The sequence below is a fragment of the Pocillopora verrucosa genome, chromosome 4 (assembly GCF_036669915.1).
Source record: "Pocillopora verrucosa isolate sample1 chromosome 4, ASM3666991v2, whole genome shotgun sequence".
NCBI classification, from domain to species: Eukaryota; Metazoa; Cnidaria; class Anthozoa; order Scleractinia; family Pocilloporidae; genus Pocillopora; species Pocillopora verrucosa.
In genome coordinates, this window is record NC_089315.1 from 3924453 (window position 1) to 3936952 (window position 12500).

The 12500-nt window shown below is 38.7% G+C and overlaps 1 protein-coding gene across 1 annotated transcript in view; it reads right to left on the reverse strand.

The window, feature by feature from the left end:
* Nucleotides 1-1779: 1779 nt before the first annotated feature.
* Nucleotides 1780-12500, reverse strand: part of LOC136280444 (uncharacterized) — a 23895-nt gene continuing 13174 nt past the window's right edge. Inside the window, 9 exon segments of the mRNA XM_066165604.1 lie at nt 1780-2833; nt 3244-3410; nt 4516-4701; nt 4976-5140; nt 5530-5622; nt 5625-9314; nt 9879-10020; nt 10218-11566; nt 12029-12220. Coding sequence (XP_066021701.1) covers nt 2549-2833; nt 3244-3410; nt 4516-4701; nt 4976-5140; nt 5530-5622; nt 5625-9314; nt 9879-10020; nt 10218-11566; nt 12029-12220 — 6269 coding nt within the window. The 3' untranslated portion in view covers nt 1780-2548.

Sequence of the window (12500 nt, forward strand, 5' to 3'; positions counted from 1 at the left end):
TAACAACTGAGCTGAAAACGTAAATTGGCCACCGTAAAGAGTTTCTGACGAAGGACTTACGCTCGAAACGTCAGCCTTTAAACTCTTTACGGTGGCCAATTTACGTTTTCAACTCAGTTGTTAACACTAAATTACATATATACATGTATTTTGAAAATTCTCTAAAAATGGTTATTGTTTGTCTTCACAAGTTACTTCTTAGGTAGTCAGGAATTAAAAGGACTTACCAAACAAGAATACTTGACTCTTCAAGGATCGAAAGAAACGAACTGCTTATATGTATGGAAAGTACTAGGCACTTGGTCATCGTACAGCTGATAGTTTAACTTAGCCTGGGGCCAGAATTTTGCAATCATTATGCTCAGATAGAACACATTTTAAATGCACGCTCTAATATAATAGTGGAGCTCTAAGGCATAGAAACAGCTGATCAAATATCAGTCCGAGAAGTTATGCCATTAAATATTTTAAATATGCTTGCTACACTCAAAACTATTAATAGATTTAATATTTTGAGAATGGTAGGAATTTCGGCTTTGTGCAGTTTTTCTTATGTGTTTTATCAGAAGTGGAGCTGAAGAGGGCGCCATTCACCTAACTTTAGAAACGTTTTGATCAAAAATAAAGTGCAACAGTTTGTCATTCATCTGGAGTTAATTAGGTTACAAAGAAGTGCCGCGCCACTTAGCAATGTAAAAGAGCACCATAACTGCTTTCTTTCGGTTTTGATCTAAACATAATCTATCTTTTTACGTCATTTTACTCAAAAATACATATTATAATTTCCATTACCCAAGAAAGAGTACATTCTCAAACAAATGAATACTCTACTCACCAATAAGGGTAGAAATATAATGTTCAAAATTCAAGGCAAAATATCGACTTGAAGAGAAACCTCTTAAAGAAGATCGAATAAACAATGTGATCCGGTTGCAATAAATTTTGACCCCAATCTTTTCACCAAAGCTCAAAAGTCTAACTGAAATTTGAAGAGCATAAAATTTACAGTTTAGTGGAAAAGATTTGTTTCGATGTGATGTCTAAATTAACGGAAGTTGCATTTACAATTAACAAGATCCATTAGATTTTATGACTTACATTAGTACAAAAATATCGACACGGCTCGCTAAAATCTCATTAATAAATACGTTTTAACTTAATACACCAAGAGCTTAGCTTAAGTTGTTCTAGTGAGTATTATTGTAAATGGTTAGAATGACTTGACTAGAATCTCGCTTAAAGGCGTCCCTTACTAGTTTGTTTAAGAAAGGTTACCATTTAGCTATATTTTCATTTAATGTGTCTCGGGTTTTCATAATTTTCTCGAATTCTCCCAACCCCCTCGCGTTTAAATGAGGCCATGTAAAGTCGGACAAAGTCCTCTATTGCTGAAGTCAAGACACTCCTAAGCCTAAATCAAAATTTTGAAGTCTTTGAATTGAGTATATCATATTTACAGTCCTGTAGGCCACGGCGTTAGTGAGTCCTTATCAAAGGCTTCAAATGTGTTCTTTTCATTCAGATGATCATTTTTATCTTTCTGTACATTTTTTGCTTCATCAGATTTTATTTTGCTTTCTTTCGGCTGAAGGATGTGGGTCGACACGAAACATAACCAACTGCATTAACGATGAGAGAAACAATATTTATTTCAAAGCTTTAAAATACTGTTGCAGAAATAATTTTCTTGGAAACTCTTCTAGTCGAAGTCTTTTTATTGAACAGACTATTAACTTACTTACAACTGCTTACTTCAATCTCAAAATCAATCTGCCCCGGAACAACTGTTCCCACCCATGCCAAGTAGACGGTAGCCAAGGTGACAATAGCTAAGGTGTCAAACTATCGACGCCATTTGCAATGAAACACTAGTCTAACGAAACAATTACTGTGAATTACTGTTAGAGTGGATTCATTGCATCAGAAATATAATCCTCTGCCATTCGCGGAGTTTACTCCTTACAAAAAGACTTTCTTCCCTAGTTTTCGGGCAATCCGAGTTAATATCTGGCAAAGCTAAAATAAGTTCAGACATGTTAAAATTGAACTCTGAAGGAAAGTGTTGTCCAAAGATAACTAAATGAATTAAGAAATGACCGAAAAGCTGGAGAAAAGGGACGAACACTAAGCGCTGTCCTTCTCTGTAGCTTGTCAAACTAAAAAGTGTTCTGAAAATGAAAGTGCTTGTAAAAAATTTTAAGCAGAATATAAAATTTTTCGCGCAGCCTCCTCGAGGAAAATATTCATTGCACTGACATTAAACTTAGACTTTTCTCGTAATGAGAGAAGATATTAACTGATCTGAAGGTAAAATGAAGCCATAAAGAGGGTAAAAGAAGATCGACTTGTGTCTTTACAATCAGCTTAGTAAATTAAGATATGGCAAGAGTTTGTTTGATTTTTGAGTTATTAGAAAGGTATACATAAACACATTCACAGCTCTTAATCTTCCCCTTTGAAATCAATTGCTTGTTTTAGACCACAGCTACAGAAACAATCTGCAAGGGATATCTAAAAAAGTTTCGGGAAGTAACTAAATCAGTTTTTTTTATTCTTCCTCTCTCTCTATGAGAGGTTTTTCACAGACTGTGATGGACTTGAAACGGGCTGCGTGGCAATTCACATCATTCCACTTGCCCAACTGGTATTTACCAGAGACCAACATCTCGGTACACAGCTCTAAACCTCCTGCGTTGTTTGGTTCTCCAGGGGCCCAGTTAGTGTATCCTTTCAAAATGCTCCCATCCACCCAGAGAAAATTAGCAATAGCGTGCATCTTCCACAGCCCGAGCCACATCTGTGCTTGTGACCATTTCTTCTCCCTAACAAAATCCTGAAATTTACATTTTTGCCATTCGGCGTCATGTTAGTAAATATTTAAGCTAAGGAATATCGAACGTCGTGTTTAAAATTTTGTCTAAATTAAGTTATTATGATAGAAATCAAGATATTTTCTGTAACTTCCGAGCTCATTGATTTTACATTTACTCCCAATTCATATTTTGCACCGGTGGAATTGAGTTATAGAGCCCGTTAGTTCACACGAAGTGAGAATAGATTAAAAGCACATTTTTTGGCTCGTGTGGCTTTATTGACCAGTGTAATATATTTTCCTTTCTACAAGAAAAGGATGAATTCTATGGCAAAGTTTAATTTTTGATGTATGCTCTAGTTGAGGTCGATTTCACGTTCGCCTAGAACATTTGTCGTTATAATCTTCAGCACTTTCGACGAAGCCAATACCTGAGCAAGCTGATGGACAAATTCATTCTCTTCTTCTGAGGATATAGTCACCATAAGTGAATTAAGCTTCAGACACTGGCCAGGCACGTCCTTCCATCGTTGAACCTGTGCCTCTGTTACCAAGTAGCAACGCTTCTTCAGCTCGGTCCAGGGCGGATAGCAAGTCTCTGCATAAAAAATAGAAATTAGGAATTTTATATTAACAATCATTGAATAGGAGGGATGACATCGAGCTCCCGAAAAAGAAGATTTCTTTGTTAATGGAGATGCAACACGTAACCCATTTCCAAAGCGCACTCTATGTTAGATGTATATGTGTTACTCGCCAGCCTAGGGTGGTCCGTATTGGGAAAAACTGTGCCCTCTGTCTTGATTACAGCCCGAGACCTACGACCCAAACTAAAGTCGAATGAGATACTTCAACTAGACACAAGGGGGTTTAATGCGGCTTTTTCTCATTGAATTCCTCCAGTTTCTGTTGTGCAATTTACGGTACAAATGTCCAAATTTAACGGACTTAGAAAGAATCACCAAAAGCGTCTTTGTAGCAGAACAGAAAACTTTGCTCGCCCTTTCACTACGAACAAATTGTTTGAGAGAATTAAGATATTAAATGAATGAAAGTTCCATTGATTAATTCAATGGTAACCTAATACCTCACGTTTTAACTTTCCAGGAACTTTTTGTGAAGGATTAAAATTAATTGCAGACGGTTTTTAGAAACCAATATTTTTCTGTCAACCAAAGTGATTTGAAAGAAAGAAAAACAGAATTAATTAGTTATTTATCGGCTTGAAGTATTGACCGACGTCTTTGCTTAAAAATACCGCCTAGCCGGAAAAACGAGATATATTTATGAAAAATGGTAACAAAGGTAGGGATGTACATGGCGACTCACGAAAGCGTTACCGTGGCCCGTGAGAAGAGATAGGAAAATACTGCCTGCGCTAAGAACCAATCAGATTGCAGTATTCTTTACCGTGCCCTCTGAGAAAATAGTACTTAAGACCTAGGGTACTCAAGACCTCGGGTACAGTTTTTCCGAAGACAGACCTCCCGGCTGGCGAATAACAAATATGTCTTTATTCCCTACCACCATTAAGTGCAAGCTTTAGGTTAAAATTGTAAAGGTCTATGGGTCCATGGGTTTCAATTTTCCACGGGATGTTACTTTTAGTCCAACATGATTTATATTATGCTCTTACCAACTCTTTCCCGCCATCAACCACGAGCAGGGTTAGAGAACATTTGATAGATTGTGTTCGGACTTACTTTCACAAGAAAAGTCAACTTCGGTCCAGTTTCCCTCGTGACACTCTACAGTTGCATTTCCTACTACTTTGTAACCAGGCTGACATTCAAAGTCAAGGGTTTCACCGCTGTAATGGAGAATCTCTGCGTTGCTTGGCATTTGAGCTCCTGCGACTTCAGTTTGAGGAGGCTTAATGCAGGGTATAGCTAAAAAGAAGAATGAAGAGCATGTTCAATTTTTGTTTAAAATATGTTATGAAAGTAACTGGGAAATGTGTATCTTACTTAGACGATTAAGAGTTGTTTCAAGGTAAATTCATGACACATTTTTTGTAAGGGGGCGCTCTTCTATAGGTATCCTTAAACCAATCCCTACATAATCACTGGGACACAAATTACATATACCTTGGGTCTGAAACAAGCTGAAGAAGGATAAATTTTGGAAAAACACCCATATAAGAAGTTAGTCTCTTGTACTCACAGATATCGCTGCAGTGAGATTCTCGTACAGCTCCAGGCTCTGTAGATGAAACTCGATAAGGACACTTAACACACTCTGTACTCCCTTCATCAGGCTGATATGTGCCAACGGGACATGGTTCGCAAGTTCCATTTCCTACTTCATAGTAACCAGGAGGACAGTACACTGAAACGGTAAATGTTTAGATGAGTGCTATTTCAAACTTGGTAATCGTCAACTGAGTAAACTGTGTTACTAAATTGTTAAGTGGTATCTTTTGACTTAGCGTTGGATGATGTCCACAATTTAAGTGAAGGAACTTGTCATTTCTCAATTGACATAGAGTGTGCAATAAATGAGTTGTAGAAATTAAAGGAAAAAAACCCAAGGAAAAAACACAACGAAAGCCTAAAAATGGAGAGAGTCTGAAGTCTCGCTGAAGTAACGTGTTTTTCAAAAAAAGAAGCAAAATAATGATCAGTCAAACTTAAGCAAATAATAGCAGTTCTCACTTTGGGCTGAGCTGAATTTTGAGGTGAATGTTGTTCCTTATTATTATTGCATGTTAACCTTACCGCATAAATAACCATCTTCATGAATTCTTGTGCCACTTGGACATTTTTGAGAAGGAAATCCAACTACAAGGCTATCTTTGTCTCCAATTATCCCCAACGAGTCTTCACCTTTTCATCCTTTAGGGAAGAATAGAGCTTCTTTAAACTGTTCCCTAGGAGACGCCTAGAGAGCGAGAATTTATTTAGCGCTTCGAGCTTTTTCCCTTCTGGCGTGATGGGATCTTCACCATGAAGAACGAACGAGATTACAGCGTCTGGAAATGGTGTGTAATACTCATTATGTATTTTTTTCATTGGCCAACTCATCTGTTCCAACATTTTCTGAGTAATGTTTTGATAAGCCATCATATCTATCTGCTGAAATTTTCTTTTTGTATTATCGTTGCAATTATGTGGACTGCTTTTTACCACAGAAGGCGTGGAAAAGCACTGCTTCAGCTTTAAACTGAGAGAGATGCTAGGCACGCCTGGAATGAATCTTAAGACGTCCAGTCTTGCAATTCTACTTTGAACTGCACCATGTAAATTAGACACGCTGCAATAGTAAAAGCCAGCATTATCTGTCGTCAGATTTCCTATTTCTAGAACTGGACCAGTCATGTTGAGCCGAATAGCATCCTGGTTCATCCCTTTCATTGGAATAAAGAACCACACTGTTGAAGGCGTTGGAACACCGGTACTGTTGCAGACCATCCACATTATTTCATCTCCAACGAGCTTCTTTTCATCAAGAGGGTGTTCGATTATATGTGGTTTTTGATGTACAGCCAGGATGGTGACATTAGATACCGTACTTCCTCTTGAATTGGAAGCGTGACACTTGTAGGCTCCTTCACTATGTTGGGTGACATTTCTAAGCTTAAGTATGGTACTATTTTCTCCTTCTAATGTCAGTCCGTTTTTCATCCACACATATTCAACTCCCAGAGTACTCTTAGCCTCACAAACTAAATAAATATCTCCGCCAAGAAGCGAGACAACTTTCACGGGAGAACTCTTTTGAATGGTGGGTTTTTGACCGCAAAGTATCATCTCATCGTTGCTTTCACTAATAAGAAGTTTCGCTTGCGATAACTTTTGTTCCAACAAAGACATGGTGATGTTCTCTCTCAAAATGCTGCTGATGATCTTATTTAAAGACTGAAGCCCTTTTTTTATTTCAATTGCTCTGGGGTGATTTTCCATTTCATACATTTCGTCTAGGCTTTCAAAGAAGAAGTCAGCACAATCAAGAATCCCTGAGCATCGCGCAAAGTTCTTCCTCTGCGTCACAATATCTAGAAATCCACGTGCATCGTTTAACATGTCACTCCAAGATGTGACTCCGGTGGTGTTAAGCTGAGCATCTTTGAGAAACTGAATTGTGTCGCTGTAAGAGCTGTTCCCATCGTTGCTATTGTTATCATCGAGCCCCTCTATTCCTCTGATACCCGAAAACAAAGCTTGATCAACCTCTCTCTTGCTTTTAATTGAGGAATCCATGGATTCTATGATATCAGAGAATAAAATGTGGGCTTCTTTGAAAAGAAGACATTCGTGTCTTTCAACTGAGGAGTCGGTGTCATTCCTTTTAGAGTTGATGGGTTCCTCTGTTAATGACCTACGTTTTCTTGAGTTTGATTTTCCAAAGAGTGCTGCAACAATAAGTTTTGATGCCAAGGCAAGAGAAGCGTCTTCATTTTTGAAGTCCATGGGGATCTGAAATGCTTTGTAAGTAAGACTTTCTACGTAGATCAGTGGATTTCCTGCAAGTTTCTCTATGTTTTTGCCAAGTTTTAGCCCCAGTTCTTCTCTATGTTTCACTGTGTTAAGGTTAAAGGCTTTTCGAGCAAACTCGCTCTGGTTAAGCCGTGCACGAGCCAGCTCAAACTGCCTTAAAGCAATGTCAAACTTTATTTCTGCCTTGTTTAATTCCAACTGAGCTTGGGTGGCTTGTTTTCCTTTCGCTATCATGTCTTGGAAATCTCGGAACATGGTCTCATTTTCAAACGCGATTTCTTGGAGGTTGAGCGTTTTATTATATGAGAAATTTGTGTTGTGTGAGACGCACTTTGGGTCTAAAACTTTTATGTTTCCATTTTTAGGACACTCATATGTCAGATAACCACAAAACGCAGAGTCTGTCTTTTTTGCATCGCAAATGAACTTTTCGATTTTTTTCGTTTCGGATTCGCGGTAGTTTTTCGTTACGTAATGTGCAACTGGAACTTTAGGGCCAGGTACTTTTACTTGGTAACTATCACAGCCAAAAAAATGTTTTGAGAACCATCCACGCGTCCTACAGTCACCACGGTGTTGGACCATAGAGGTTTCGACCATTTCGATTACCTTCACCTCCTTTGAAACAATAACTTCTTCTTTTAGATTTTCTATTAATTTGCGGCAAACTGGGATGGTATAATTCACAACGACTGGCTTTTGAAAAACCGCTGGTATGTAAGTGTTAGAGTCGGTGAGATTGCATAACAAAAATTGGCATATTTTTCTGTTCTTTACTTTCAAAAATAGATCTAGGGAAGAATAGAGCTTTGCTGATGCTTTCCTATATGCATCTCGTATGTTTTGGAATAGGGAGAGCCTCCGTTTTTTTTCTAATAAAGCTTCATCGGCAATTAACTTTTTTTTCTTAAACAGTTCCTTCGCAGTTTGAAGCCTTTCTTTAGTGTTCAATATCGATCTCTTACACCTTTCAACTCGTTCGGCTGCTCTTTCTGCTAAGAAATTGGCGTGGGTCGTCACCCGACTTTGGAGAAGTTTCGAAAGTTGGGAAGAATTCTTTATTCTTCCATTAACTGTGAAGATTATGGAGCTCCAATCTGTAGCGTGACCAATCATTGCCACCACGTGCATGTTCGCCATATATCTATCAAATATCTTTCCTTGCATTTCAAATGAAAGTTGATTCTTAACTAATGAAACTTTAACATGTTGATTAACAGCAAAAAGATTGCTTCTTCCCACAAAATGAGCTGACACCGCGTTAGTGTCTCTCGGAAAGATGAATTCAACAACGTGTCCCATTGGAAGTGTCAGTATGTTACCTGGACTTAAAGAAATCTGCCTTGAAGCTTTTCCTCTGCCTCTAAACACTGACGTATGAAGTGTTTTAGAAACACAGGTTTTCTCTGTAATTAAATCAACTGTTGTGCTTAATTCATCAAAGCATAGTTTTCCCATGCAAAGATTGCCTCTAAAATTGAAGCTTATTCCGTTCAAGGTTTGGTCAACTGGTTCTCCGTCAAGATTGGGGCGTGCTTCTTTTGGAAATCGTGCCTTAATCCCGTCAATTCTGTTTAAGAAATCTGCATACTTTCTTTCGCTGCTTGTTGAGGGGAAATGGTCTCTCATGACCTCTGTAATGCTTATCAAGAAATTTAAATTACTTTCTATGCGGTTAAGGAGAGTCAGAGCACGTGTAACTTTCATTGTATGCCCAGTTAACATCTCTTCCAGTTCGTTTACAGAGACCTTTGTTCGCGAAAGAATTTCTGACGATTTTTGGAGAGCAATTTTACCATGTGGCATAACCTCTTTGCCTTTGACGATGACATATTCAAGATCAGGTATTAGTGAAATAATGCTGGAGAGAAAGTTTTTAACTTCACCGTTGTTGACGATATTGTTTTGCATTCCTCCGCTTACTGACAATAGCACTGCCACACGAACAGGTTCATCCTCTCTTGGTCGAATGTAAGTTGCAAAAGGGCTTTCATTCAAAAGGTGGCTGGCAGAAATCTCAAGCGGTAAGAAGATGCCTTGAACACTCTTACTACAATCAGCTTTTCCTGACAAAACCGAAAAAACAGCAGCAAAAAAAGATATCGATAAGCATTGGTTCATGAACATCCTGAATGGTAATGTTATTATGATTATGAGCTTGCCAGGGTATACGTTTAAAGATTAAAGTTTATCATAATATGAATGTCAATCCTTACTCGAGTCACTGTTTGTCTGAATTGATGTCCGAGATGTCACTTACATTATGCGGTAGTTCTCTTAATAGCTTCACGTTATCTCTAATTTCTTTGAAAGCAAAGCAGTCAGAGAAAAAACAGCTATGCAGCTATTTGCTGAAGAATTCAACTTAAATTGATAAAAATCTTAAAATATGTCTTCGTCAGGTACACCCTTTCTCGACCCCTCCCTTATAGAGTGTTTACACATGACGTCACGGCAGCCAAATAATGGAAAGTCGGGTAGAAAGGTGTTCATATTGGTCCTGTGAGGGTTGAACTCTCTTTCAATACAAATTATTTCTTTTGTTTCAACTGAAAAACAAGATGCCCGGTCAGGTGAGCGAAAGGCTCTAAAGAAACTAAAGAGGAAGTCAACACTGTGATATTTCGTACCTCCCAATACAGCTTTTCCACTTGCATTAGTTACACCAAGTTTCAAGATAAAGTCTTTCCTGAGTGCTCTTCCAGAGATGTTCAGAAATGCTTCCCCTCTTAATTGCATGTCCATCCGTTTAGACATAAAAGTGGTAAACAGCTGTTTAGGAATGCATGATAAATAAGTCATTGCAAGGAGTCACTATGTCAGTAAAGTAGGAAGATTTCTGAAGCATTGTTTTTGAAAGACAAGGAGTCGTCTTTTGACTTAACATTGGAGTTAAACCGGAAATCAGAACACTAAGATTCATTTCCTCAATGGCATTAACATAAAAATCGTATTGTCTATACACTTACACTGTTCACATGGTCGGATCTGATAATGGCATCCCCACGCATCGTAAGCGATAGGAGGAGGAGCTTAGGAACCCCAATTTTCCAATCTAGACTTCCTTTTAGCCACATGTTGAAATGGAACGGCAACAATTTTTGTAACTCCTTCCCATTCCAAATAGTTCCATTCACAAAACGAGTTATTTTCTTGTTTCTATAGAAGCCAATCGAATCCACCTGAAGATTTAGCCCTTCATTCTTCATTTATTGGAAGATATTCAGAGTGTTCTTTAAAAGATCAGCCTGACCCTTAGGAAGGTTAACGAACAAACCAGGCTGGCATATATTTATTGCAAAGCAGGTTGTCCCATCAGCTAATAAAGAAACCTCCGTCTGTGCAACTCGGATTTTGTAATTCACAGCGGGACGGTAGTAGATGAGACTTGATGCTTGATTTAGGGGAAATCCTGAGCAGTGTTCCAAATCAGGGGTTAGACTAGCAGCAATGTTCTGAATGTCAAACAAATTGTTGTTCTTGTCAACAGAGAATGAGAGCCATTCTGGTGCCATCGATGAAAGAGCCTCCATAAACGAAGACACGAAAGCGTCATTTTGAATGAGCTCAAGTAGACTGTTTGTGTTTGTAACTCTTGCTCGGCAAGTTCCATCTTGTGAATGCAAAAGCACGTATGTTTTGAAATGAGTAGTCATAGACATTCCAGCCTCAATCATCCTATCCCTCGAAGCACCATCCCATAAATTAAAACCGATCAGAGAAAGAGGGATATTTTGGTTGTTTGCAGCATTGATGTGCACAATGCCACTAGTAGAGGAAGGATTCTTCGTCCACGGCGCGGTAGATAATAGACGAACTTTACATGAAAGTTTTGTCTGATGCACCTCGCAGCCTCTGGGCAGCTCGCCTTTGCGAAGGAATAGCTTTGTGCGTAAGCTGCTTCCAGGGTACCTTTTGGGCGCTGCGAAGAATACGCCTGGTGTAGGAGCTTCATAGTCGTTCTTACTCTTACCCTCAAGATCATATCTAATTCTTTGGATTCCTGGCTTTTCCGCTATCATTGTAAATACTCCAAACGGTTTTGAGGAGTCAAAGACCAATGATTGCGGCTGAAATGCAACTCCTTCCACGGATAATAATACTACTTTGAGGCGTTTCAATGGTCGTGCTAGAAGGAAAAGCCTCCTGGAAATTTTATTGCTGAGTAGTTTTGGAAAGATAGGCGTCACGACATGCCCAGTTTCACAGTGACTACCTTTATAACCAGTGCTTTCACAGTTGCATGAATAGTCCTTTCCTTTCAGGGCTGAGCATTTCCCTCCATTTCTGCATGGATTTGGTTGGCAGGTCTGGATCACTGCGGCAACAAATAAATAGGTTCAGCTATCAGTAAAACACTGTGTATGGCTCATTCGATTTCGTTTCACGTGCTTCGTGCATTACGAATTTTGTTTTTCATGTTTGTCTGTCTGTTGGTCTTTCTTTCCTTTTTTAAATTTTGATGCATGAGATGTACTAAATAATCGCCTCTCTATTGAATGCAAGATCTTGTTTTACAGGCGAAATTGACACTAGTTAAAATTACCTGTCCAGTTTCGTCAATATGTAATCAAAAGTGTACTCAAGTTGCATTTCCTGTACCACGATGAGGCCAACAATTGATCTGTAAATTACAAATACTCTATATATTTCCTCACGGGAGCAGTGCATCATAAGAACTTGGTGTCAAGTTTTTCACGTATGTGGGTATTCAAGTCATCTCGTGAACTTATACAGCTGGTTTTATCCTAAGCTATGTATGTCTTCCGATAAAACCTACATTTACAAGAAAAATTCCCAATGTTCCACGAAACGTCATCACCCTTGGAATTGAGGATGCAATTAGCTTCTCCGTCTCCCGCTAGGAAAAATCCACGACGACATCCAAAATAGCAAGTCGAGCCGAAGGATGTAAAACAAGGAACTGAGATGGTTTGATTCCAACCTGCGATCAGCGTCTTACAATGTTTTGCTAAGGAAAAAAGGCAGCAGTGAGTAATGTTCTCGGACCGTATTGCACTTGGTCGGTTCGAGAACAGCGTAATTGCGAATATCAGTCAGCATATAAAATATATTAAAGTTCACTCAGTATGTTAGACTTACAGGTTATTGCGTTTTTGTATAATTGTATCCAGTTCTTGAGATCAGCTAAAATTATTTCAAACCACTTGAGGTGATTCCTCAGAATTGCCCCGCGAATTCTTTACTGCGCAAAAAAATTACATATTCAGGAGAATGAGCGAGTGCATTCC